A 25,757-nucleotide genomic window follows, 5' to 3' on the forward strand; every position below is an offset into this window, starting at 1 on the left:
CGAAATAATAAAACTCTGCTGTGCAATGTGTAATCTAAGAAAACTAAAATGCAGTTCCTATTATCTAAATAAGTGGTAGTTTTACTAAGATCTATGTTCTTTATATTATCATACAGAGCATACATATAAAATATTAATATGCCTAATACAGTGTTTCCACTTGGGACTCATTTTGTTAAATATATTTGGATCCGCTTTTGTAATAGAATTGGTGCCCTATGGCTGTTCTGGGCCATTAGATGTGTCTAAGGAAATAAGATTCTATGAAACCATTTTTTACTTCGTCATATTATCATAAGTATATTGATTTTAACAATTATTATGCTTAAACGAAATAACCACTCAGAAAGAGACTTGCAATTTTGTATTATAATCCAGGTTAAACGAAGTACTGTCATCATGCGGTTGAATGCATCTTAATTATTTTGCTTTATCAACAGATTATGGAATTAATCCTTATATGGGTCTCAAAGTTGACGGTTTAATCCGCTGAATTACACCATATCGGAATATATATATAAAATACTAGATTCTAGGAAGAGCAAAAACACTTTATGTTCGTTACGATTTTTATAAAATTTAAAAAAACAGCGAATATGTATATAAAATTAATATACTAAGTGCTACCATGATAACCTATGATGGATGGTGCTGTTGTAATTTGAAACAGGAACTCATGGTTCATTCTCCTAATTGCAGAACATGCGTAAATGTTTATTCGTCATCAATCGGGAGGAAAATTCTTTGAAACAGACGATTGTGCGCAATTTAGGATGAATAACGGGTTATTCTCCTACTTCCACCCACGAAAATTCACCTGAAGGGGTACAGTGACATTAATGTACCAGTAATGGTTTTAGCAAAATTAAATGGTAAATGGATATATACATGGCCTAACTTAACACAATATTGTCCTCCGGGGGTGCAAGTGTGAACGATTGATTTATTTATTCTACTTATCTGTCTAAACTGTTTTCTGCGTAAATTTACAAACATATATATTACATTTCTAAAATAGTGCAGACAGTTATTAAGACAGAATATTAAGAGCAGCACCCAGCAGAATGTTAATACAGTATTAGTTTTATCAAGTATACATATTACACAATATCAACCGGTTGCCGTAGTAATTTATTGAAAATATGATTCACCAATCGATGCGGCGCGCAAGCGTATTCGAACGCGGCGCTTAATTGGTTGTGGCGTTTATTCGACTACGACACTTATTCAATTGCGGCACTATGAAGTTCAATCACTTACGATTATTGCATACGTTACTACGTCCTTGAAAATGATAGTGTGTTATTGATCAAAGGTATTACCTAATGAAATCTGTTGTTAACCTCAAGCGGGTTGGACAACTATATATTAAAAGAATTGTTTTTTCAAAGAAATGTTTGCTCGATTTATTTGTAATTTGTTTTCTAGCTAATGCCACAATTCATAAGTTGTTCCACAATACCAATTTTCAGATTTCATAAACAATTCGATTTTTTTTTCATTACACAGTAACTCTTTTATTTCTTTCTGTTAATTAGTTAATTTAAATTTATTTTTTTAGTTTAAACTTAATGGTCCTAAATGAGAAAATTATCCAAAACGGGTTACTAACATTTTGTCGAATAATTAACCTAAAATAAGGGGTGCTGTGAACTAAATATTTGTGTTCCAATTGCCATATCACTGATAAAATGGTATGGAAAATAGTTGTATAAGCGCGCGTATTATTGTCAACAGGAAATTACAGACTTTTTACAAAGTACAAAATGGCAAGTAACCGACTATAGCTCTAGGTCATAGAACAGTACCGGAATAAACCACTCCCAGATAGAAAGAAGATATGAGTATTTACTAATATTCATGTCTGTAGCCGAAGGATTGTAATATAGTTCCGGGGTGACTGTTTTACATAGGTTGTTATATCCATTAGTCAAGCAGAAGATAATGTCTCACTTGTCGCTTTAGAACGTCAAAAGAAATGAGTACAAAGTCAAAATAGAATTCAAATTCTATAGATAGAAGAACATAATACAGGTATTATTACAATCAAATTGTTAAAAAGTACATATTGAGGGAAAGCAAAGGCAAGATATGCTTTTAAAGGCACTTTTTACATTATTAGTTGAACTATGTACTAAATAATACTAATTTGAATACAATTCGAAACATGATCAGTGTTTGTAATAGTCTCCACAAACAAAATGTGGACACTGCAAATGATGTAGACCAAGTCAATCCAAATGATGTCAGGTTTTGTAATAGTCTCCACTAAACCATGTGGACACTGCAAATGATGTAGACCAAGTCAATCCAAATGATGTCAGGTTTTGTAATAGTCTCCACTAAACCATGTGGACACTGCGAGTCAAGTCAATCTAATTGATGTTTACTGGTTTTATAATAGTCTGGACACTGCAAGTGACGTAGACCAAGTCAGTCCAGTTGATGTCTACTGGTGTTGTAATAGTCTCCACTAAACAAAGTGGACACTGCAAATGATGTAGACCAAGTCAGTCCAGTTGATGTCTACTGGTGTTGTAATAGTCTTCACTAAACAAAGTGGACACTGCAAATGATGTAGACCAAGTCAATCCAGTTGATGTCAGGTTTTGTATTAGTCTCCACTAAACAAAGTGGACACTGCAAATGATGTAGACCAAGTCAATCCAGTTGATGTCTACTGGTGTTGTATTAGTCTCCACTAAACAAAGTGGACACTGCAAATGATGTAGACCAAGTCAATCCAGTTGATGTCTACTGGTGTTGTAATAGTCTCCACTAAACAAAGTGGACACTGCAAATGATGTAGACCAAGTCAATCCAGTTGATGTCTACTGGTGTTGTAATAGTCTCCACTAAACAAAGTGGACACTGCAAATGATGTAGACCAAGTCAATCCAGTTGATGTCTACTGGTGTTGTAATAGTCTCCACTAAACAAAGTGGCCACTGCAAATGATGTAGACCAAGTCAATCTAATTGATGTCAGGTTTTATAATGAGGAAACCGCAAAAATCATGGGCAATTTACACTCGATCCACAATAGATTGCAAAAAAACAGTTCGAAGGAAATTCAAATTTAGAGTTGTTGATGACATAGCAATGGGGCAGAGGAAAACCAGCTCCTCAACCACACAAGACTCTACCTCTTTGTTATTTATATTGCAAGTAAGATTTAAGGCTAGCGGGTACATCAAGATTAGGAAGATTGTCTAAATGACTGCTTCCAATATTCTTACGTATTTCTAAACGACAAAGTTGTTTTAAAGAAACGGCATTGCCTGTAAATAAAGAAGAGCATATGTCGTAAAAGGTGGTCTAAGTATTATTGCGCTACACGATAACTTTATCATGCATAAAAAGCAATAATAAAAACATGCGTAAAAGAAGGTATACTTACTGTGATATTTATATAAAGTACTTGCTGCGTCGCAATCTACTTCTACTAGGTCACATGGGTATTGTTGTTTTTTGTCTTTTACAAACGGAGTTGCGCCATAGTCCATTAGAAGTTGTATAATTTTTGTGTTATTTCTCATAGCTGCTAGATGCAGTGGGCTGCAATGCGTTTGAGGCACTATGAAGTTTACACAGGAACCTAAGAAAAATTAACATTTAAAAAGATAAGCAAAAGCCAAATAAAAAAAAATACAAAATTAAATATTGAAATTGATAATTCAAGATTTAAACTCACCTGACTGAATTAGGAAAAAAAAAAGGAATTTTAGATAGAGCAAAAAAAGTAATAATAAAAGGAAAGAAAAAAAATAAGAAAGTGATAAAAGGAAAGATGCAAGAATTAAACTGACCTGACTGAAGTAGTAAACCAACACATGCAGGATGTGATTGCTCACATGCACAGTGAAGGGCCGTTCCATAATGTTGGTCTTCTAATTCAAGTTGTGCACCAGCGTCAAGGAGTAATCTTACACACTCCTCATTGCCTATAATAAAATACAACAACAATCTATAGTTTGCTCACTATTTATGAATTATTATTATGGGAAAAAATTCACATTCACATTAAATTGAGGAAGATCATTATTTACCATTAAGAGCAGCCTCATGTAATGGTGATCGTGTGGTCTGTTTTGGATTCACATCACAACCTGCTTCTATTAATAGTTTAACACAATCAACACTACCGGTGCTAGCGGCATGGTTTAAGGGTGTGGCACCTAGGATATCACATGCATTCAACTGGAAAAAAACAAACAACTCCTAACTTCAATGTTCACAGAATGCAGGGGTTTAAAGAAGTAATTGTGAACCTGAAGAAAAGTTTGGTTTGGGAGAGTGAAAGAGATTAAAAAAACAAGTGCTGATGAACAGTAATTAGGAAGGTCCGTACTAACTAAAGCATTTAGTAAAAGTCTGTAAAACAATGTTAGCAAAAATACAGTATTGTGATAAAAAAATTAAAAAAAAACCTTTTTGCATTGTCTTAATGAATAGCAAGGAATTTGAAACTTTTGGAAACAATAACAGTTTTGAGATAGTTGACATAAACAATGAAATAATAATGAACCTGTTTGAAATCAGAATATACATTACACATTGAACGATAGACAAACGAAGAGTTCATTCATTCAGTGTATCATTAGATATAAAAGGAAACAATGTACACTAAATTAATTAAATCTCAATGGCTACTTTGTGTCAAGTGAGTAGATACAATACATGGTAAGAAACCATTTATTAGTTTACAAACACTTTTTTGGGCCAAGTTTGTTCCATGCAGGTACTAACAATTCTCCCTCATAAGATCTGAACATGAAACATGAACGGACACTATTTAAACTTTTTTTAGAAGCACACGTTATGGTAAATGTAATGATTTCTAACAGGAAAATCACAGCACATCACACTAGACAATGGTGACACAGCAAGTGTTGTACAATACTGCAAAAACCCATACTTACTATACATACTACAGATAACCACCATTTGCACCTATATTAGTTAAACAGAGATGATTTTTAATTGCTTATTCTTTAAAGTAATAATATTTTACCAACCAAATTTTTTTTTGTAGGCCCAGTTAGGTAAATGATATTTTTTTTTAAAATTTAAACTACAGTACTTATTTTACAAGTTTTTTCAAATTTGTTTTTTTTAAACTTGCATCCAATAACTACTTTAAATAATTGTTATATTAATTCCAGAATTCGAAGTACTTACTTCTGCCTTTGCTTTTATCAAATTTCGTGCACAATACACATGATTTGTTCCACATGCTTCATGTAAAGGCGTTATCCCCTCAGACGTTCTTCTATTGACTGCCTGACCTTCTCGTATCAGGCTGTGAAGTACGAGAAGCTGACCGGTAGATGCTGCAATGTGAAGTCTGGTACGATTATGGCCGCTGTATCGATCTATTTGAAGATACATGCAGTAGTAAACGTTCTATATTACTAATAAATATTAATCATGTATTTACCCAGGGAACAATTTTTAATCTGAATTTGGAGTAGGAAACAGATTTTTGTATTGCATTTCTGGAGAAAAAATTTGATGTCAGGCATTTGTTTTTTATGAATTGCTCATTCATCAAATACAGATAAATATATACAAATGACAGGATGAGAGCAAGAGGATAACCCTATAAGCTCTAGAGCTTGATGTTCCCATAGTAGCCCTGTACAATCAGAATGGATAATACTGTAAACTGGTATAATCATAAACATAACAAATTATATTCAAATCATTTTGTCCGAGTAAATGGTTTTTCAGCTAGTATGCAAGTATCTAAATCTCTCCACAAGCTTAACTTTCATCTAGGTCTACTAGGCCTACCCTTTGTACCTCAGCATATAAAGTACCAGTAGCTAAAAATAATACGCAAATAATAAAACTGTAAATTTAGTGGAATACATACCATGTCCATGCATAGTCGCTATCAAACAGAACAAATATTGGAAAGTGGAAATATTCAGGCAGCGTTATTAAAAAGTAATGGAGACAAATAACAGTAGGTTTCTAGCAAACTCTCAGTCTCAGTAATAAGTGGCAAACTGACATCTTGTCTCTAAACTTATTTATATTACATGCTTAAATAGAGCAATTTAACAGCACAAAAGAAGACCTAGACCCAGAATTCTTTTCAAGCAAGTACAGTAATTCGATCAAGGTTGAAAGTAGAGAGGTCAAAGTAAATTCAACCAACAAATGCTTAAGTGAATTTAACTTTTTTTAAATCCTATTTTATTGAAGGTAATTATTATTAAGTATAAATTAAGTATACTTAATAAAACATAAAAAAACAGCACTCTGCATCATGTCAGTGGCTTAGTTAAACATCTGTAAAATATCATCTCCATAAAACTTTGAAACAAAACAGACAGAACACAGTTAGGGTAAAGGGCTGGTCCATGTTACACAGTAAGTTAAGAGTTGTCAAAACAATTATCTGATAACTTAATCACATAAAACTTTTGATTTTTTTTTGCCTGGGCAAGAAAATGTAATGACCTTTCTTTGTCCTTTAATTTATTCTAGCAATCAAAATTCATTTTAAGTATTCACAAGGTAACTTGGAAGTAAGAAAGGTTAAAAGTTTAATATCATCATGCTTGAGTGGCAACATTGTAAAGATGACCTAGAGACATAAAAAACTCACTTTAGTCAAGCCTCACACATATTATTTAATTTACCAGATGGTCACACAATTTTAAATAGGCTAGGCCTAGCTAGCTCTTCTAGACTACTATTAACTGTCCCTAGCCTAGTAGCCTAGCTAGGCCTATAGGCTATAGGCTATAAATAATAGCCAGGCTGCAGAAGAGAGAATACACAGTTATTACTAATTAGGCCTAGCTAGCTAGTAACTAGGCCTACTATACTAGGGCCAGGCCTATGCCTTTGTAGTAGTAGTGTGTAGGCTAGTAGGACTTTGCCTGGGGATCTAGGCTAGCCCTAGCCCTCTACTACTAGGCCTAGGCTAGGCCTCCTCCTATAGGCTAGTACTACCGGGTCCGTACTACCTAGTCTCTAGACCTAGCTAGGCCTAGGCTAGTTAGGCCTAGCTAGTAGTAAGTTAGTTGATGTAGCCTAAAGGGTAGGCCCAAAATAAATCCATTAACTGCATAAAGTAGACCCCTTATTAGAATTAAACATTTAAATATTAATAATACCGACCAACAAGGCCTGGATATCGTGTTTTGGCATCCATTATTTAATTTAGCCACAGCTTACAGCACGTGTCCAAACAAACAAACAAGAAAGGTCGAAAATTAATTGAATATCATGTGACACACAATCCTCCAATCAAATGACAAGAATCTACTCACGTGTCATAGCACGCCTGAGTAGATTCTTGTCCTCCAATCAAATAACAAGAATCTACTCACGTGCGATAATAAACACGGACGCCTGAATAGATTCTTTTCATTTAATTGGAGGATATGGGTCACATGACATTCAGTATCTTACGACACAACTTGACACGAGGGCCGGCTGGGCCAATGAAAAGTCGGTATTATTAGGAAAGAGTGAAATTTATTGTTTTATAATTTCATTTCGTGAAAGATGAAATGTTGTTTCTATTTTTACCTCATTATATTTTCATTATATTTGTACCATTTTGGCCTGAATATTAAAATATTTATTATTCTGGATACTGCTTTCTTTAGATGTTTATTAATTATTGAAAATATAAATTGAGATAAAAAAAATTACACAAATAATACTTAATAGAAAATGATGCAAACAGACAGGTTTTTTTTTATAAAACTTTCTTTTAACTTATATTTAATTATTATCAATAAATTATACAATGATCACACACGATCATTTAAATAATAATTCCCAATTTTTATATTTAAATAATTTATTGTAACTTAATGCTCCTTAGTTTGAGGTGGTTAGAACTACACATAAATCAAGTGTTTATGAATATTTGGATCATTGTTGGATACAATAATTAAATACAGAATTTTCAAACAAAAAAATGCCAATCTTTAACCTAGGATAAAGCTATTTACAGGCAAGATTGATAAACCTTCAATTGTCTGATGTAATAAACAATAAAAAAGAAATTGAAATATTCCCTGAAAATAACCAAATAGCATAAAGCTTATTTTACTTTTTTTAGCTTTATGCGACAAAACAAATAAATTAATTCATTCTGTTATTATTAGAAAATTTGAAAACATTTAAACACATTCAAACAATTTACACATAATTACAAATACATTGAAAATTAAATCAGCTGTCATTTAAAAAAAAATATTCTCCAACAAAAAATTCACATAGAAAAAATAGTTAAATAATATACAAAAACTATTACACCAACTATGGATAAATAGCACAATTTAATCCACGCACCTACTAAATATATTATAATTTGTTTAGAAATGCAAGCTATATTTAACTTTCTAACGCTTTTTTGGCTGAGCTTTTGCAATGAACTACGGCAGACTTCTTCACCCGATCAGGCAACAACCAATGACAACGTTCGAAAGTCATCACAAATCAAAAGCTTCCTGTTACTTCTGAGGTTATATATTATAAATTATGTCAAGGGTTGAATAATACATATAAAATAAAAAATATTGGAATGATTAATGGTTTATTTAGCATTGCATATAATAGGCATGCTTATTATTTAATTGTTTAAACTGTGTACTTAAAACTCGTAGTTGGCTTATATACTCGAGTAATGTGACTAAATCTATAAATGAAATAACAAAAAAAAAAGAAAAATTGTTTCGTATATCATAAAAAAAACCAAATAAAAATGTTACCGATCCCATAAAAAATACAACATCTTGTAGTTCAGTCAAAACACAAACTTGAGATTTAATTATAATTTACAGTTTTTACTGGAGAATTGCCATCTTGCTTTCCTACGGGATGGATTTTTCGACAGGAAGGTCCTTTGCAAACGCTGAGTGCGATCAGCTTCTTATTTTGATCTGACAAAACCGTCGGACTAACAGTCTTGGCGATGTTTGCTAGTTGATGTGGATCTTTCACTAGATTGTAAAATTCAATGAAATTCTGAAAAACAAGAATAAAAAAAGATGAGTACAAATTTCATAAAGTAATTTTTAAATTAGAAAAGATTGCAAGAGGATTTGAATTCAGAATACTAGTATAACCTCCAATGACTACAATAATCATAAACATCAGACAAACAAACTACTTGTGAAAGTGATTGGAGCGTACTATATATTTTTTACTTATTTCTTTTGGATCAAGGGAAAGGTTTGCCATATATATGTTTAGGTATCTCAATTTTATGTTACCTTCAGTTGTGTCTATCTTATAGCAAAACATAATTCAAGTTTCAATTTATTTTACCATATCAAGTTCATAAATAATAAATAACGAATACAGTACTGGTATGGATGACCATAAGAGCAATGCTCGTTTACCGGTCACCTATATTTTTGCTCAATGAGATTTTTACTTGTTTTTACTTAAAAATATTCTTGTATTAGTATCTTAATATACCTCATCATCAGTAAATTCGCAGTACATTGTGTCAGTGCTGTCATTTAGCGAACGTATGCAAGAGTATGTATGATTTAGCCCGTCTTCGCATACACAATCAGGTACGCAGGTCTAAACAGAGAAGAAAAGCGGTGTTAGTACCATGCAAAAAAATAAAGCAATCAAAATACCTCTTCATCATTCATTTCACAATAAACAGTTTTCTCTGTCTTTTCAAGTGTCCATACACAAGTGTACGTGTTGTTGATGGCGTCCTCACATACGCAATCTACACTGCACACCTACAAAGAATACAAAATATTTAAGAAACAAAGACAAACCACACTTAGATTTTTCTAATAAATGTAAAATTAAAAACTATATTTAAGGAAACCACAAACTTGTCCTCTGTAATCAATTCTTATTGCAATATGGGCGCAATTTTGAGGACAGGCCTTTTGGGTGATCTATGTTCCTAAAAGTTTATAATACAATTTACGAAAATGAAAAGGTTAGAAAAGAGAGGTTAGAAGTTAGATAAAGAAGACATTATTAGTGATGATTTTGTTGCTAGTGATGAGAATTATTGTTGCGATACTAATGATTAATACTAAAATGCACATGCACTAAACAGTTAAAGAAAAAAGTAAGAAAATAACAGAAATAGCATGAGTACAACCAAGCTGACATCATGGTACATGGTATCTGGGAGTTGACCACAATTTGTGTCGTAATCTGCATTGAGTAATCATACCCAAGGCATGTCACACGGTACTGTGACGTCAGAGTTCAATACTCTATAACAAAACTAAATGAAACATTTCTGGATTCCAACAAAATAATTTATATTTTAAAGGTAGGAACTGTAACTAGCAGGCGATGGACTTTGCTTTACTTACACAAAGATAATCAACATTTTTACAGCCTGGGGTTCCCTTCAGTAACCACTCCCCCTGATGTTCAACTAAAAATTCTTCTCGGAAACCAGTATTTAATGTGTCATTCTTTGGGAACTTGAAGAACAACAGACAAAGTATTTATGAATTAATAATTAGTAAATTAGTTCAGAATTAACATACGAAACAATAAGATTTTCCAATTAGAATATATATTCTTTTGATTCTAACATGTATTCAATTGTCAATTTTGTATATTATAAACTGTGTAAAAAGTATATAGAAAAATCTTGTTGTCTATGTTAATTCTGAATTTCATGATTAGAGACCAAAGAATATTGTTGTTCTCTGATCTCTAAAACACAGTTTATTACAAATAACTTACTGATAGAAACTTAGTATTTGGACAATTTTGAACATTTCGATTCTTAAATTCTCCTTGGTGCTCAACAAGAACCTGTCGGTATGGCTGTGTATCCTTCTTTGATTCATTAAATGACTTAATCTGGAATTATCAATGCTTTTAAAATATTTTGACAAAACTCAAACAATTTGTAAGGCAGATTACACAGATTCTAGTGTGAAACATGGTCTATATCTGCTTATAGTACAAGAACTGAATATGCCAATGACCAGCTATCATATGTCACTTAATTCATTAATATCGTGAAAATCAGAGATTATACTACAATTGCAGACTATTCAATAAAGTTCCCAAAAGTTTACCAAAAGTGGAAGTAACGATGCACCATCCACGTCTGAGGGCGGTGTTAACCCAGCAAGGTTCACTATCGTAGGCATGATGTCAATGTTTATAACTGGATCCGCAATGACCTTCTTCTTAGGGACACCTGGGCCACGGATTAACAGCGGTATACGTACGTCAAACTCGTACAATTGACGTTTATCATTTGGTAATGAAAACTGACCTGTTGTATTTGAAAATCATACAATTTTACAAATGGAGAAAAATTGTTACAAATTAAAAAGTCAAATATATGGGATAGCAAACAAAAAGTGTAACTTGCCAACACAAATATTTACTATTTAAAATAAAGCCTTTCTAACAAGTCAAAAATGTATGTCCCTACTATTTCACAAAACCCTTCTCACCCAAATGGAATCCATTGTCAGATGTGTAAATGATAAATGTATTGTCTAAGAGTTTCTTCTCTGTTAATGAATTCACAATTGACTCTACCATATCATCAACTGAGAGAAGAGTTCTCCACCTGAGAAAAACCAGAAAATCAACAACGTTAAAAAACAATATTAACAAAGTATATAAATATGTTATATCAATATAAAAAAAAGAAATGACATTAACCTTTTTTTAAATGTTGAATCTACATATTGTAATGATACATTAGACATTGGAGTCTTTGCTCTTCGAATTAACCAATGCTTATCCTGAAAAAAAAAAACACCAATTTATAAAGGTGAGGTTTTTCTAAGAAGAATACTAAATTACTATTCAATAAGAGTGCAATAACTATAAATTGTCTATCACAGGTAAGCAAAAACTTATAAGTATGAGCTAAGTTTGTAGTAAGAGGACAAGAAAAGTTAAAGATGACCTAATAAAGAAAGATTGGAATTTAGAAGTTGGTATTAATTACTGAGCCATGCTTGTTGAAGCTTGGTCCTCTAGGTGCATTCTTGTCTTTAAATTCTTCTTCATACTGAGGGGCGGAGTCAAATGGAGAATGGCAGGCAGGTGTTGATGCCATCAAGAAGAAAGGCTTGCTGGAATCCACATTCTCTAAAAATTCTAAAGAACGATTTTTCTGGGAAAAAAAAAGTTATTTTTTTCAATAAATTATTTGTTAACAGTTACCGATTTAACTTATATATACAAATGAACATGAATAAAATATATCTGGTAATTATTAAAAGTGATCAACAAGTGATTATAAGTACTTACAATTACATCAGTGAGATAATCTTTTTGGTAGTCGTCATGGTGACTCTCAGCTGTCCCATTCACCGATAATGTGTAGTTGTAATAAACAGAGTTCTTTACCTGAAAAGGTCAAAGGTGAATCAATATGCATAAGATTATGATGATGATATAATGATGATATGATGATGATATGATAATGATGAGATGATTATATGATGATGATGATGATATGATGATGAGATGAGATGATATCATGTTTATAATATGATGTTGATACTGTATATATATCTTTGTTTGACATGTGCAGTAATTTTCTGGACTCTCTCGTACAAACTTACCAATCCAATCCACCAGTCCCACCCAGGAGGGATGTGTTCCACTCCACCAGCATCAGGCGTGCCATACTGTTAACAGATATAAAACAAAGTAATATGGAGGAAAATTGCATGAAGATTATTACAAAAAAAAGATGTGTGGCAACCTGTGTTGCTGTGTATCTAAAGACATTGTCGGTCATGTTGTGGCATAATTCTCTGTTTCTTGCTTTCTCCAGAAGCTCCACCTCCTCCTGGTATTTTCTCTTCAAGCTTGAAATCCATAGCGCCCTTTGTCAAGGCCAAGTTTTCAATGCTGACTTTTTAGAATGAGCCCAAGAAACTGTATCTGCTTGGCTCGTACTAAACTGTTTCCTATGCTGCTCTGCTCTACTTCCACATTGTGGTAAAATGGCAGTGACATACATAGTGTATCTTTGACAGTATACTCACTTGGTTTAGATACTTGCCAGCCATAAATGTCACATATCCTTGTGATTTTAAGTATGTAGCAAATGTCTTCTTCTCAGGGCCGTCCTGCCAGTATTTGCTGCTGCAGTTGCCCGATATACTGTTGTTAACACTCTTGTGATTGTGAACGTACTTGCCCGTAAAGATACTGGATCGACTGGGGCAGCACAAAGGGCTACTGGTAAACTAGAAAAAGATTTATCATTATTTATCATTTATTTATATTTATATTATATATATTTATTTTTCTATATCTTTGTTAATTTTGTGTTTTTATAGTTTATTTTGTATTTACTGTTTGTATTGTTTGAGGGTCTCTAATGATCAGCTGATGCTGGATGGACCACCCTCATAAAATATTGTTGATATAAAAAAAAAAATAAATAAATAAATACAATTGGAAATAATTTATACTGCCGCAACTTTGTACATGAGATTTCAAAGAATGACAAAGCATAGGTATAGTACACATTTGCTGAGAAATTGTTTCTTAAAATGCATTTTTATCTGAGGATTATTATTATTATTTATTACGTCAATCAAAATATAATTATACCATGTTTGAAAATGTAACCCCATTGTCACCAATAAGCTTCAATGTTTTCTCCATAGGTTGCTGTAAAGAGAAAAATCAATCACTGAGTTTAGGCAAAGCAAGATTAGTTTAGGGCAGATTTCGATAGTGCGAATGAAGAAGTGGGTCCATCCCTATTACTACAGTACTGTATCTATCTATCTCTTGTATTGTGAACTCCTTTATAATTATAATTATATTATTTAAAAAAATGTAGGCCTAGGGCTAGCTAGGCCTAGGCCTATTAGGGCCTATATCATATTCATAATTAAATTATTATTTATTGTGTATGTTTTTCAGTTTCAGTAGCTCTATATGCAAGGCCATACATAGTGAAAACCACACTATCCTAGTTTGATCTTGGCCTAGGCCTATCCCCGTCCATCCATCTAGCATCGGAAGGCCGGGATTGCACGATACTATTACTAGACTAGAGCCTGCTTAGTTAGAGAAAGGTAGGGCTAGCCTAGCTAGGCTCTACTCTAGCCTTTAAACTTAAAAAAAGGTAGACTAGCTCACCATTGAATCCATTGTAACATCTTGATCGTCTGTTAATATAAGTACTATATTTGGTAATTTATTGCAAAGAGAATTAGAAACACTTAACATCACAATAGTGATGCAAATCAAGTTTAGTTTTTCCATATTTTGCAAAAAAGGGTGAATGTGTGCGACTACTCTGCACGCACGGTTGAGCACGGAAGTTAAGTCACGTGAGGGATCCTCACGTGATCTAGGTACTACGGTGGACGCTACATGCGCATTTTAAATTTAATAAAAGTACAATTACCTGTAGTAGCCGTATTCCACCAGTCGATAATATCTCTATCACACATACAATAAATAGAAATAACAGTGATAACAATATAGAAAATAGGCCTACGCGTATTGAATATCCATAAAAACGATTAATTATATATATAAAAAAACAACAAAACACTGACAATAATTCAGTTTATAAATTATAATTAATAATGTAGAGGAATCGCTTAAAATGAATATTGTGTCTTTTTATCTATTAAAAAAACTTTAACGCCAATAATATTATATAAAACAATTTAAATTATTTAATTTGAAAGATAAAGTAGGCCTAATTAAATTTTTGTTAGTGCTAGTTATTATTTGCTCATATATTTTTAGGCCTTTAAGCGTGGTTCCCAGTTGCCACGCAACACAAGGACGTAACGCAACGCAAGTGAATTGACCAATCACAAGCGATGGCTTATTCGCTTGTGATTGCTAACTGTTTATAACTTCGCTTGTCATTGGTTAAAACGCTTGCGTTGCGTTTACGTCCTTGCGTTACGTTCTAGTGGGAACCAAGCTTTACATTCACACGCAGTGTGTAAATTGTAAAGTGGAGTGGTGCATGTTGATTGTTGATCTTTGTATTTACTCACTCTTGGTACATTTTATTATGAATTTAAAATACATATTTTATTGCAAATAATTATAATATACAAATACGTATGAACCATATTATAAATAAACTATTATTTATAAATAAATAAATAATAATTATCAGTAAAGTATGTCAATACACTAAACACAGATGGTGGATAAAAACATACTACCTTTGTCAGTTTCATCGTGTCTTTTTTTCAAAGTGGTTTGTAAAACAAGTCCGTTATACTTTCTCTAGAATAATTTTTATGTAATAATAAAGGATTATTATTATTTTTATTTAAAATATTTGACAAGTCTTAATTTGGAGTACATTACTTGAGGGCGCCACTTTCCTCATCGCCGGAAGTGGATTGTGTTGTATTTTTGTTTGGCAGGCTTGATCTTTCGACCTCGCAGCTTACCTGGAGAAATTTTGCCAAGTTTTTCAGTTTATCTAGGCTTGGAAACGGGTCATATACATCCTAAAGCCGTTTGAAGGGAACGGCTACATTTTCCTGTGCCTCATCTATCTATTTTCAAGTCACTATGGGTGAGTTTAGCTTCTTAGAAAAACTTCACGTGGGTCATTTCGTATTCATGTTTTAATAAGAGAACGCGTCCTTTTATTTTCTTTGACTCAATTCTTGGAAATATACTTTAACAAAATGGGTTAAATTTATTGTTTCCGACGTTTTATTTATTAAAGTACATGTCTTATACAAACTTAAATATATATAGATGATTTTTGTGTAGTTTATTTTAGCGTACACTTTGAAAAGTATCGAAAAGTTACCATTCCTTTTAGTTTATTTGTTCTGGGCGTTCAGCTTCGCTTAGCCTTATATTATCGCTTGGCCTTTATTTTCTTTGTTCCCAATGCGTGTGTTGTGTGCGGTAATGTGGTCTATGTAGGTTATTGAAAAGCGCTCGCCGCTCTGTCGCTCTCTGTTTTTTACGGCCGATCGCTGTCAATTTTTGATATTAAAAGTGATATTTAACGTGCTTTATTTTATATATATTTCGGGAAATACAAAATAAAACATCACATCTTATCATCTGCAGTTTGATTACTTTTTATCTTGAGTTTTATATATAAATTTAGATGAATTTAGTTTGACAGATTCGAGATGCGTTCGACAGTTCAGCATTGCTTTTATTGTGGCTTTTATTGTTCTTTCATTCATAACATCATTTTGGTTTTATAAAAATGATAAAAAAATATTAAATTTTAACCACAATAACCAGAGAACCACCAAGTAATTTTATCTGTCAATAATGCCATGGAAACTGTCAACTACTGTAGTTTTTTTTACATCCTGTAATAATAATTATGTCATGAAAAAGTTGTAGTAAAATAAATTAATCTGATTTTAATTTTGAAACCCAGTTTTATTTTGGTATATATATATAATATTATTTAATTTTTTTTAAAGATGAGTCAGATTTTTTAGATAGATAATAATTAATATATTGTGTTATTGTTGTAGAGGAATGGATGTACATATACTCTGGAACAATATGTTTCTTTCGTATCTTTTGTATTTCAGTAACAGAAATGAAAATACACTTATTTAAAAATAGTTTGGTACAATACTCTATTTATCATTACAATTATTGTTTTGAACATTTACAAGAAATTGAAAGAGGAAAAACTACAGTATTACTTGTCAGTATACAGTATACTGTTTTCAATCATGTTTTATCTTTATTTATTGATTTTTGTTGTAATTATAAATATTGTGCCTTCATTGTTTTTGTTAAAACAAGCAAAATATTTTTAGTCCATTTCGTGATGGAAATAGATTCTGCACCATCCAAGAAATTATATTTTTTTAAATATAACATATACAGTAATTAATAAGTTCCTTTAAAGCGCTTTCCACCCACAAAAAAAGAGAGTTTTCCTGGCCGTTTTTCTATTTTTAAGGCAGTACACTACATAGTGAACCATATTTTGTTTCTACATTCAGCTTGATAAACAAGCTTTGTGAAGCTTTATATAGAATTATGATACGTTATGCAAACGATAAACTTGTCGTGTTGCAGTAATGATTTGAATGACATGCAGAAATTATGTACACTAAAATCTGTTATTGTGAAACAGCTTATTAGTCAGTTTGCACTGTGAAAAGGTCAGTTATACTATCAGCGTGCCTAAATTACTGCTAGCGTATTACATTTACTTGTTAATTCAGGATTTATCAGCCGAGATCTTAACCTGTTTTAATGAGACTGAAGGAAATCATTAAGCATTATCTGTACACTGATATAGATTGACTTTAACCTGTAAGAAAGTGTACAAATCGGGCAAAAAAAGGGGATAAGCTGAGTGTTTTTTTGTTCTATTTTTTTACTACTGTAATGTATGTTTCCAGTATGATTGCCGGTTAGCTAAATACGGTATCACATACAACTTCTTGTAATTTATAACAGTATCCGCAATTTACAGTTTTAGATGTCCCAGAGTAGTACTATCCGTTTTGTTACTTAAGCATTTGAAATGTAAGTGTAAACTGGTCTAAAAATTCTGCACTTCATCTTGTTTCATTTCAAACATTTACTTATATCACTAGACCATAGAATGCAAATGGACCCTAGAATGGATCCGAACAGAATGGACCCTAGAATGGATCCAAACAGGATGGACCCTAGAATGGATCCAAACAGGATGGACCCTACCAGAATGGATCCTAACAGAATGGACCCAAACAGAATGGACCCAAACAGAATGGACCCAAACAGAATGGACCCTAACAGAATGGATCCTAACAGAATGGACCCTAACAGAATGGACCCAAGCAGAATGGATCCTAACAGAATGGATCCAAGCAGAATGGATCCAAGCAGAATGGACCCAAGCAGAATGGACGCTGCATATTTATGTTTAGACTTAACAACGAAACCAAAGCGTGGCCGAAAGCCCAACGAAGACAAGAAGAAGAGACGAAAACGTAACCGTCCTGGAGCACACATCAAACGAGCCAAGACTGGATATTTTTATTTTCTTGATTATTTTAGAAAAAATTACAATAAAGACGCAGACCACATATCGAAGGTACAGTATCAAACGTATTGAAATTTTATTGTACCCATGGTTAAACAATGGTAACTTAATAGAGTGCCACAGAACAGTACATAAGATAGGAATCACCTAGAGTATTACTATTACTATGAAAACAAAATACTGTATTGTAGTGTTTTTAATGTACAGTAGATATTGTACAGTATTGTACAGGTGTAGCAACTTGATACTGCTTCTATACAAAACACTTCTTTCTGTTCATGCTGCATTGCAAAATCTATAGAGCTACAGTATTGTACAGTACTATGAATATTATTCTGTTGTGTAACAAAATAAAACATTGTATACAGTACAGTATAAAAATTAATATTTACTGACAATGACATTTGTTTCTGTCATTTAGTTTAGAAAGTAATAATATTAATCATGTCTTCTGTACCCTTAGAAAAAGCTGAATACTATAGTCTATCTAAACCAAATCCCCAAAGATAAAATCTTTACTGATTATTTACTCTCGTCATTCAAAGACAATGTTAAACACTAATCGCAGGATGTTTGTTCTTAAAACCTATATTATTACACACAAAAGGAAATTAAGAATCAAATGCATAGGTTTGTGAATGTCAAAGGTCACTAAACATAATGCAGCATTTTCCCAATTATGAATTAAGGGTTTGCAACATTATAGTATTACAATTTAAATGATGTGAGAAATGTTTAACATTATCTCAAATGTTGTATCTATGTTGACAACAATAATGTTTTTTTAATAACATTTTTCTATTTAGCAAGACATAAGATGTCCACAAATTAGTTGTAAGGAGAAATTCTAAAAAGATAGGATTTTAAGTATAATTATTTTACTGTACTTGGCCATCATTTCATAATTTGCAATGAAAGTAATATTTTAAAATGATTGAAAAAGCAAATAATTTAATACACCTTTGATGCACTGTACTGTATAACACTAACATGTAATCCTTTATCCAGATATGTACATTTAAATTGATTTTAAATTATAATATGACATGGCAATGATACATGCTGATTCTACAGCGCATATTAATAATAAAACTAACATTTCATAAATTCTATCTCAGCATGTCTTCTATTACAACAGTATTATTATTTTGTGGTGAGTTTCTACCTTATACCATACAGTAGAAAATTGGCCATTTGGCCTGGGATAACTTTTTAAAACATTGTTTACACCCTTGTTATCTTTTTTTTACTGAAATAAAGTTCCAGCCCCAGGAAAGAACAACCTATAACAGTAGTCCTGGGACTGAATAATCAGAGGAACATTAAATTCCCTCATGCCTGACTTATTGTTTGCCCAACTTTCTCATATTAGACTTTATGGCACTTCAAGCGACAATAAGTGCTTTACAAATTTCAATAAATAAACAATTTTATAGATTAAAAAATACTGTTTACATCCTACAGATAAAATAAAAAGGTTTTTGTTCTTTCCAGTACAAATGAAGTGAAAGTTAACAAAATAATTTGTTAGACAATAATGGAAATTACATTATTGTTAATAGTTTTTTTTATGGTATTATATTATTTCCAGCTGTTCAAATTAGAATTTGGAATAATAGGATATAACAATAGTAGAATTTAAGGTTTTAACTAAATTTAGTCGTTCCTTCCAAAGTTGATATTTTTGTGATCTTTTTTTAGGCCAGCGAAATCACAAAAGCGTGTGGAGCGGCATGGCAGGCGATGTCAATAGACGAGAAAGAACCTTTCCAGAAACTAGCTCGCAAGGACAGAGAACGATACGAAGCTGAGGTAACTATAATACTGTAAAATCTCAAGAGAAAGCCCATGGGCTTGCTTTATGTATAATATTTATGTGGCCTGATTGTTGGAGTTGATATTTGTTCCTTTGTAGTAACACAGACTTTTCTACAGTATTCCCATTTTTTCTTGGTCAAAACATGTTATATTGACATGCGTCATCTGATTGGCCGATTGAATCACAAATATGTCAATGATACACTTAAGAATGCTGTACAATTAAGCATTCTTACATACACATCACAATTTGCAATTATTATCCATATACCGTTAGCTATTTATCATTTATGCAGCCGAGTACAAATGACGACATTTACATGTTGGGCATAAGGAATAATTCTAGTCTCATTATTAATATAATAATGGGGTTACTGTAAGCCACAAGGCTTAATCAATTGGTTGCCTTTCTAGTGGTGGTAAGCGTCAATAATAAATATTATTTGTGGTTATTAAAACAGTGGGTAAACAAACTCTTTTAAAAATTATCAATACACAATTTAATGGAAATTGGTCTCCCATACAACAGTATAAGTGTGCATTCAAACTTAAAAGTTTTCAAAGGCTGTTTAATTTTTTTTAATTTATTCAATTTCTGCCATATACATGATAAAAAAAGAAGACAAAACAATTATAAAAGGAGGCACGGAGAGACCAAACAGGTGCTAAACACCTATGCTAGTTGGTCAACCCAGAACAGAGAAAAATAAATAAATTGGCAGTATTGTAAGTGGGTGAGACAATCTTGCAGTAGTGTAGTACCAAAGCCATGAAGAAGTCCTGGTATAGAGTGTTTAAAGATCTCCTTGTTTGTACAGTATCCCTGATAGTGATAGGAAAATATTCAGCCCTGTATTAAATAAAGGGTAACACCCTGTTAACTTTAATATGAACTTAGTTTTGTTCTCCCCATGATAAAAAGGTCCTTGTCCTTAAACTGTCTTATGAAATAACATCAGGCAACCACATAGTGCAAAAGCCTATTAATTTTAGAAGATTGGTTATCACAATATGACTCACGGCTCTATATACTTACTGTATTAATATTCTTTCTACATTTGCCATTATACACAGACTAATGCCTTTCATTTATTATACCACCTGATATTTAATTTCCTTTACAAAGCCACCTGCTCAAAGTGTTTTATTATTTTACTTACGGATGTCAATGTACATTTTGCTTTAGTGTTTCCAAATTCTGTTCTTGTTTTTAAAACCTTGTGGAACTCTCAACTTTTATATAATTGAATACACATGATTACACATATTGTGGACTGTGTATTCCATTTTCAAAGATTGATTATTATTTTACGTAATCGTATTGCAAAAAAAATGTTTAAAAGTGATTAGTTTAGTTAAACAATAGTGTAACTACTTCATTTATTCAATTCTGTCTGTTTAAAGAAATCTAAGAAAGTGTTTTAGCTTTCTTTGTGTACTGCTGCAATCCCAATCACTGCTTGTTTTACAGAATCCGCAGTGCCAATATTATTTGTAAAGAAGAAATAAAGTCATTTCAGACTACTGTACAGGTTTTGTTATCTTGCATCCGTACAGTGTATTCTACATTATTCCATGGAGAAATCAGAACAGTTAAATAGTTTTGTTATTTTTTCATTTCTCTATTATTTATGTGTAACCCTGCCATGGTTTACCATGTTTTCCTTATTAGATTTTTTAATCTTTTAATCCTTTCTTTGTTGTTGAGCCCAAGTTTTAATTAGTTGTTTATCTTTTGGCTAGAACTTCCTTTGCTGTTTATGTCATTGTGTCATAAACTATGTGGTAATGCATGAGAGCTTTCTGTTTTTTCTATAGACACTGACCAATAAGGGCCAGTTTACCCTTTGCTTTTTCTCCAGCAACATGGATTGACCAATGGGATTAGCCTTGGTCAGGTGACTGGGCCAATATTAGGGTATGTTCCCATGCTTCATTCTCTTTTCCTGATTATGCCATCTGAAGTGCTGGTCATTTCTAAGTGTTACAAATTAAAATATATGACTTTATTTAAAGCTATACAGTATACAGTATAATTACATTACCGAACTAAGTTTTAAAGTTCGCGTTGATTGGAAGTTTGTGCTAGTTTGGCATATTGCACTAAAAAAACTATATTTGATCGACTGTATTGTACATATTGGAGACTGTTCGTTTTATTTTGAATATTGGCTCTTTGTATAGGTGAGTGTTTGAACACCAATTTACTTTGTTCTATATTTAAAGTTCATTATTGGGATTATAAGTATATTACTGTTGTTATTATTTACAGTTAATGCTGTTTTAATGGAAGTCGTTACAGTATAGTATATAACTTAACGTGACATTATTATTAATTATGTTTAAACCTATTTTTATAAATGGAATGTTTCCATGATTGATCTGTTACTGTTAGGGTAAGCAGGCTCAAGATAGACCTATTACTGTATATCATATAGGCATTGTATAGATCAGCAAATTGTTATTTTCCTCTTTTACTTATTTATTGTTCTTTAAGACAATGTTTTCATTTTCCTTTTTCATTATGTTATTTTTGAGACAACGATTGCCATTATAAAGTCGTTTTATGACTCTTGCCATGTAAGGCTGATAATGTACTTATGGTACATTCAATGTTAAACTATTTTAGACAGTATACTGTATTATTATACTGTATATTGTATAGGCTACCGAAGAACCACTGGTTCTCGGACACCGAAATTATCTGTGTAGACTGCTATATAAATCAACTGTATTCATCTACCGTAAGGCAAAAAACGCAAGACGGAGGTCAAGGTTGCCGTTGGAAGCGGTAGCTACCTTATCTTGAATAACCTTATCGGCGCCTTAGATAAGTCATACTTTCCGTTCTCTTTTGTTTTATTTTTATTTTATTCTAGTTTGGTCGAATAAACCGTGTTTTGTTCCATTTAAATTTATGTTCTGATGTTTTTGTATTTGAGTTACGTTTGCGCTATATTTATTCGTTAAGATTAATTATAAAAGTTGCGGAAACAAAGCTGGGTTACATTTGAGGGAATTAAACTTCCATTTTACTGTAATCGCAATGGGGGGATTAATTTTTGAATGAGGCTTAGCATAAACTCATTTTTCGTGGCATCACCAATAGTTTCTCATTTTTGAAAATTGAATTTCACATTTTGAAAATAACATCCATGAAAAGTTTAAACGTTTCTTTAAAAGAAACTCAAAATATAGTGAATCATTGATACCCAAATAAGTCTTAAACATGAAGAAATTTGATACGAGGAATTCTAGATGCATGAAACAACATAATAGCTAGAACACAGCATAGAAACATGAATAATTTGTTAACAATTTGCTCATATCCAATTATTAGAAGACATGACTCTGTTAAAGACATTTGAGTAATCATGATTTATTACCATCATCTGTCTATTGCTAGTTTTTTTTGTATTATGATATGAAGTTAGTAAAGAGTATTAAAATAAAGTAACGTTTGCCGTGATTACAGGAAGCAAGGGTAAACTACTGATGGATCAGTATTAACGAGTTTGACATTTTGTAACGCTACTATCAGTAGTATGTACATAAGAATCTTAAACAAAAGTGAAGGAGAAAATGAAACGCGATGAATAATGTTATAATCAGAAAAAAATAAATATGGAAACACAGATTATAGGGATGTTGATGTTAATTATTGTGACGTTCAGTTACAATAAATCAATGGACTTACTCCACTTGATGATGTCATACAAGGAAGATAATTATTGTTGATAATAGTTTGTGGTACACCATATACAGTTTGTAGTTCTGAAAAGAACTGTTGAGTTTCCTCAGGAGTGAGGATATAAAGTACATTGATGGAAACGTAAAGAAACTCCACTACATATGTGGTGTACCGCACATTACAGGTTTATCAATATATTGATGTCGCCATGCAAACCTTCAAATATAAGATCATTTTTTATATTTATCAGATGTAAAGGCCATATAAATACATAAGCCAACCATACATAATTTAAAATTAGCATCTTGAAAACATTTTGTTTTCTCTCTCTCAGATGTCTGTTTACAAAAAGGAACGTGACCCAGATAAGCCAAAGAAGCCACCAACGGCTTACTTTTACTTCCTTGAAGACTTCCGTAAGGAGATGAAGGGAAAGACTGTGAAAGGCAAAAGAGTAACAGAACTCTGTGGAGAGCAGTGGAACCAGCTTACAGATGAGCAGAAACGACCCTACATGGAACGGGTTGCTGTACAGTACAAGAAGTATCAAGAGGCTATGGAAGTATACAGACAAAAGGTATATATGTTTCACATTCCTTGTTACATAATTATTTTGAAACATTGATGTAAAAATAGGTAATAATATGTTTGATTCTGCTGTTAATATTGTTCGATCACTGACAACCCATTTGTCATAAAAGAAAAAGATAAGTGTATTTTAGATGGTCATTCAGATCAAACTCTCAAATGAAAGAAACTTTGCATGTGAAATAATTGATGTAACTTCTTGTTTGTTAACTGTAGAAAGCCATGGAGGCTACAACAGCAGCAGCCACCCCTCCAACCCAAATGCAACAACAACAACAGCAGCAACAACAGCAGCAACAACAACAGCAACAACAACAGCAACATCTGATGGGACAAATGATGGGAAACTCTGGGGCGAACCATTCAAATATGGCGGTGGATGAGGAAGAGTTCGAGGAGGAAGATGAAGATGATCTTGAAGAAGATGAAGACGACGGAGAGGAATGAGTACAAAAACAATAAAAGCACCATTTAGTCAGTAGGTATAGTTATCTAAATATGGTATCATACCCCATATTTGGAGTGTGCTTGACCATGTATGAATTTTAAACCATATATGGTGTTGATTTTCTACTAATGTGGGACCCTTGAGTGGAGAGTTCTATATATATGAATAGTGTGTGTGAGAGATTTACTTTTCTGTACAGTTTCTTAAAAAATGTCCATAAAGTTTGACAATTGTACAATAACAGAACATATTGTAATTTCTGAACAAGATGGCATTTCCAAGGTTGGAATACAATTTTCTAAAGTATAAATATAAAATAAGATATTTTTAATTAATATTTTCCATGATGGAATGGAAGATACAAATACAAATAATTTTGTCTATTATGGTTTGGGGGGGGGGGGGGGGAGGGGAGGGTGATAAAGTTACATGTGTTTTGTATCCAAAGCAAATAATGTATAATTAAAATAATTGTTTACAAAAAGAACACAGTAATATTGATATGAAGTTTTAGTAGAAAAAGTTTGTTGTACTTAATCTGAAATAACCTTCGATAATCAGTTTTGCGTAATGATTAATTTTTATTCGTTCTGTAGAAATTTTAGTATTATCACAATTAAATTTTAAAACGGGTTGTCGTGATAAAAACAGTTTTTTAGACAATTAAAAAATGGAGTGGATATAACCGCTCATTTTTGTCCAGGTTATGAAATAAAAAATAGTTTCCAAACAAGTACATTCATAGAAATCTCAGGGTAGTTAGATAATTGTCCAAAAACAAATCAATTAAGTTGATTCAGAATTTTAAACCAACAAATTGCTTCAAATATGTGCTCATATTGTAATAGTATTTATTATTTTAATGATTTTAGTTAAGTTTATCACATAAATCAGTAGTTAAATGTATTCTTATACTTATCAGTTCTCTCAGGTGTTTATTAAACTGTCTTACACTAACAGTGAGGTCTCAAATCAATATACACCTTGCGATAACAAATAAAGTATACAGAAAAAGTCTGTACTTAAACATATTCAATTAAATTAATTGTATATATTATGTTTTTATTAAAATGTTTTTTAGATACTGTAGTACATCCATGCTTAGATGTATGTATTTTATTCAGGCCCTGAACATGAGGCCTACACATTTTATACAAAGTTGCTCACCTTACATTGATCAATTAAAGTGTGCATCATTTAATTCAAAACAACTTTTAATATGTACTATAC

General features: G+C 32.2%; 3 protein-coding genes across 7 annotated transcripts; 1 reads left to right on the forward strand and 2 right to left on the reverse strand.

Annotated features, from left to right (window-relative positions):
- Window positions 1–1,634: 1,634 nt before the first annotated feature.
- LOC140058793 (ankyrin repeat and SOCS box protein 11-like) lies at window positions 1,635–7,599 on the reverse strand. Of its 2 annotated transcripts, none has more exons than XM_072104536.1 (6): window positions 7,137–7,599; window positions 5,181–5,374; window positions 4,922–4,952; window positions 3,809–3,943; window positions 3,400–3,597; window positions 1,635–3,280 (listed from the first exon to the last, which is right to left on the reverse strand). In XM_072104536.1, exons 1-6 carry the CDS (start codon window positions 7,168–7,170, stop codon window positions 3,153–3,155), a joined length of 720 nt encoding a protein of 239 aa, XP_071960637.1. In that variant the 5' UTR covers window positions 7,171–7,599; the 3' UTR covers window positions 1,635–3,152. The 2 variants fall into 2 exon arrangements, with proteins under 2 accessions (XP_071960637.1, XP_071960636.1); XM_072104535.1 differs by lacking the exon at window positions 4,922–4,952 and adding an exon at window positions 4,049–4,199 and having other exon boundaries at window positions 1,638–3,280; window positions 7,137–7,596.
- A 141-nt stretch (window positions 7,600–7,740) lies between these two features.
- Window positions 7,741–14,270, reverse strand: LOC140058837 (N-acetylglucosamine-6-sulfatase-like). 4 transcript variants are annotated; one of them, XM_072104591.1, is made up of 12 exons: window positions 14,112–14,270; window positions 13,575–13,634; window positions 13,001–13,204; window positions 12,572–12,637; window positions 12,255–12,353; window positions 11,950–12,117; window positions 11,658–11,740; window positions 11,444–11,562; window positions 11,057–11,259; window positions 10,334–10,447; window positions 9,456–9,566; window positions 7,741–8,999 (listed from the first exon to the last, which is right to left on the reverse strand). In XM_072104591.1, the coding sequence occupies exons 1-12, from the start codon at window positions 14,235–14,237 to the stop codon at window positions 8,799–8,801; spliced, it is 1,554 nt and encodes a 517-aa protein (XP_071960692.1). In that variant the 5' UTR covers window positions 14,238–14,270; the 3' UTR covers window positions 7,741–8,798. The 4 variants fall into 4 exon arrangements, with proteins under 4 accessions (XP_071960692.1, XP_071960693.1, XP_071960690.1 ...); XM_072104592.1 differs by lacking the exon at window positions 9,456–9,566 and adding an exon at window positions 9,626–9,736; XM_072104589.1 differs by lacking the exon at window positions 10,334–10,447 and adding an exon at window positions 10,716–10,835.
- Window positions 14,271–15,364: 1,094 nt separating this feature from the next.
- Window positions 15,365–24,879, forward strand: LOC140058838 (uncharacterized). Its single transcript, XM_072104593.1, has 5 exons — window positions 15,365–15,528; window positions 17,552–18,033; window positions 19,684–19,794; window positions 23,826–24,068; window positions 24,296–24,879. Exons 1-5 carry the CDS (start codon window positions 15,525–15,527, stop codon window positions 24,524–24,526), a joined length of 1,071 nt encoding a protein of 356 aa, XP_071960694.1. The 5' UTR covers window positions 15,365–15,524; the 3' UTR covers window positions 24,527–24,879.
- The last annotated feature ends 878 nt before the right edge of the window (window positions 24,880–25,757 follow it).

The sequence above is a fragment of the Antedon mediterranea genome, chromosome 9, assembly GCF_964355755.1.
Source record: "Antedon mediterranea chromosome 9, ecAntMedi1.1, whole genome shotgun sequence".
Classification (NCBI taxonomy): domain Eukaryota; kingdom Metazoa; phylum Echinodermata; class Crinoidea; order Comatulida; family Antedonidae; genus Antedon; species Antedon mediterranea.

Excerpts from the sequence above, each read along its gene's own strand:
- LOC140058793 (XM_072104535.1), bottom strand. The coding sequence starts at position 7,170 with ATGGATGCCAAAACACGATATCCAGGCCTTGTTG. Across the intron at positions 3,944-4,048 it reads ACATGAGGCTGCTCTTAATG|GCAATGAGGAGTGTGTAAGA; the intron begins GTAAATAATGAT and ends ATTTTATTATAG. Across the intron at positions 3,598-3,808 it reads TGGTTTACTACTTCAGTCAG|GTTCCTGTGTAAACTTCATA; the intron begins GTCAGTTTAATT and ends AATTTTTCTTAG.
- LOC140058837 (XM_072104589.1), bottom strand. The coding sequence starts at position 14,237 with ATGGAAAAACTAAACTTGATTTGCATCACTATTGTGATGTTAAGTGTT. Across the intron at positions 13,635-14,111 it reads ATGTTACAATGGATTCAATG|CAACCTATGGAGAAAACATT; the intron begins GTGAGCTAGTCT and ends TTCTCTTTACAG. Across the intron at positions 9,000-9,455 it reads GCGAATTTACTGATGATGAG|AATTTCATTGAATTTTACAA; the intron begins GTATATTAAGAT and ends CTTGTTTTTCAG.
- LOC140058838 (XM_072104593.1), top strand. Across the intron at positions 18,034-19,683 it reads ACGCAGACCACATATCGAAG|GCCAGCGAAATCACAAAAGC; the intron begins GTACAGTATCAA and ends ATCTTTTTTTAG. Across the intron at positions 24,069-24,295 it reads TGGAAGTATACAGACAAAAG|AAAGCCATGGAGGCTACAAC; the intron begins GTATATATGTTT and ends TGTTAACTGTAG.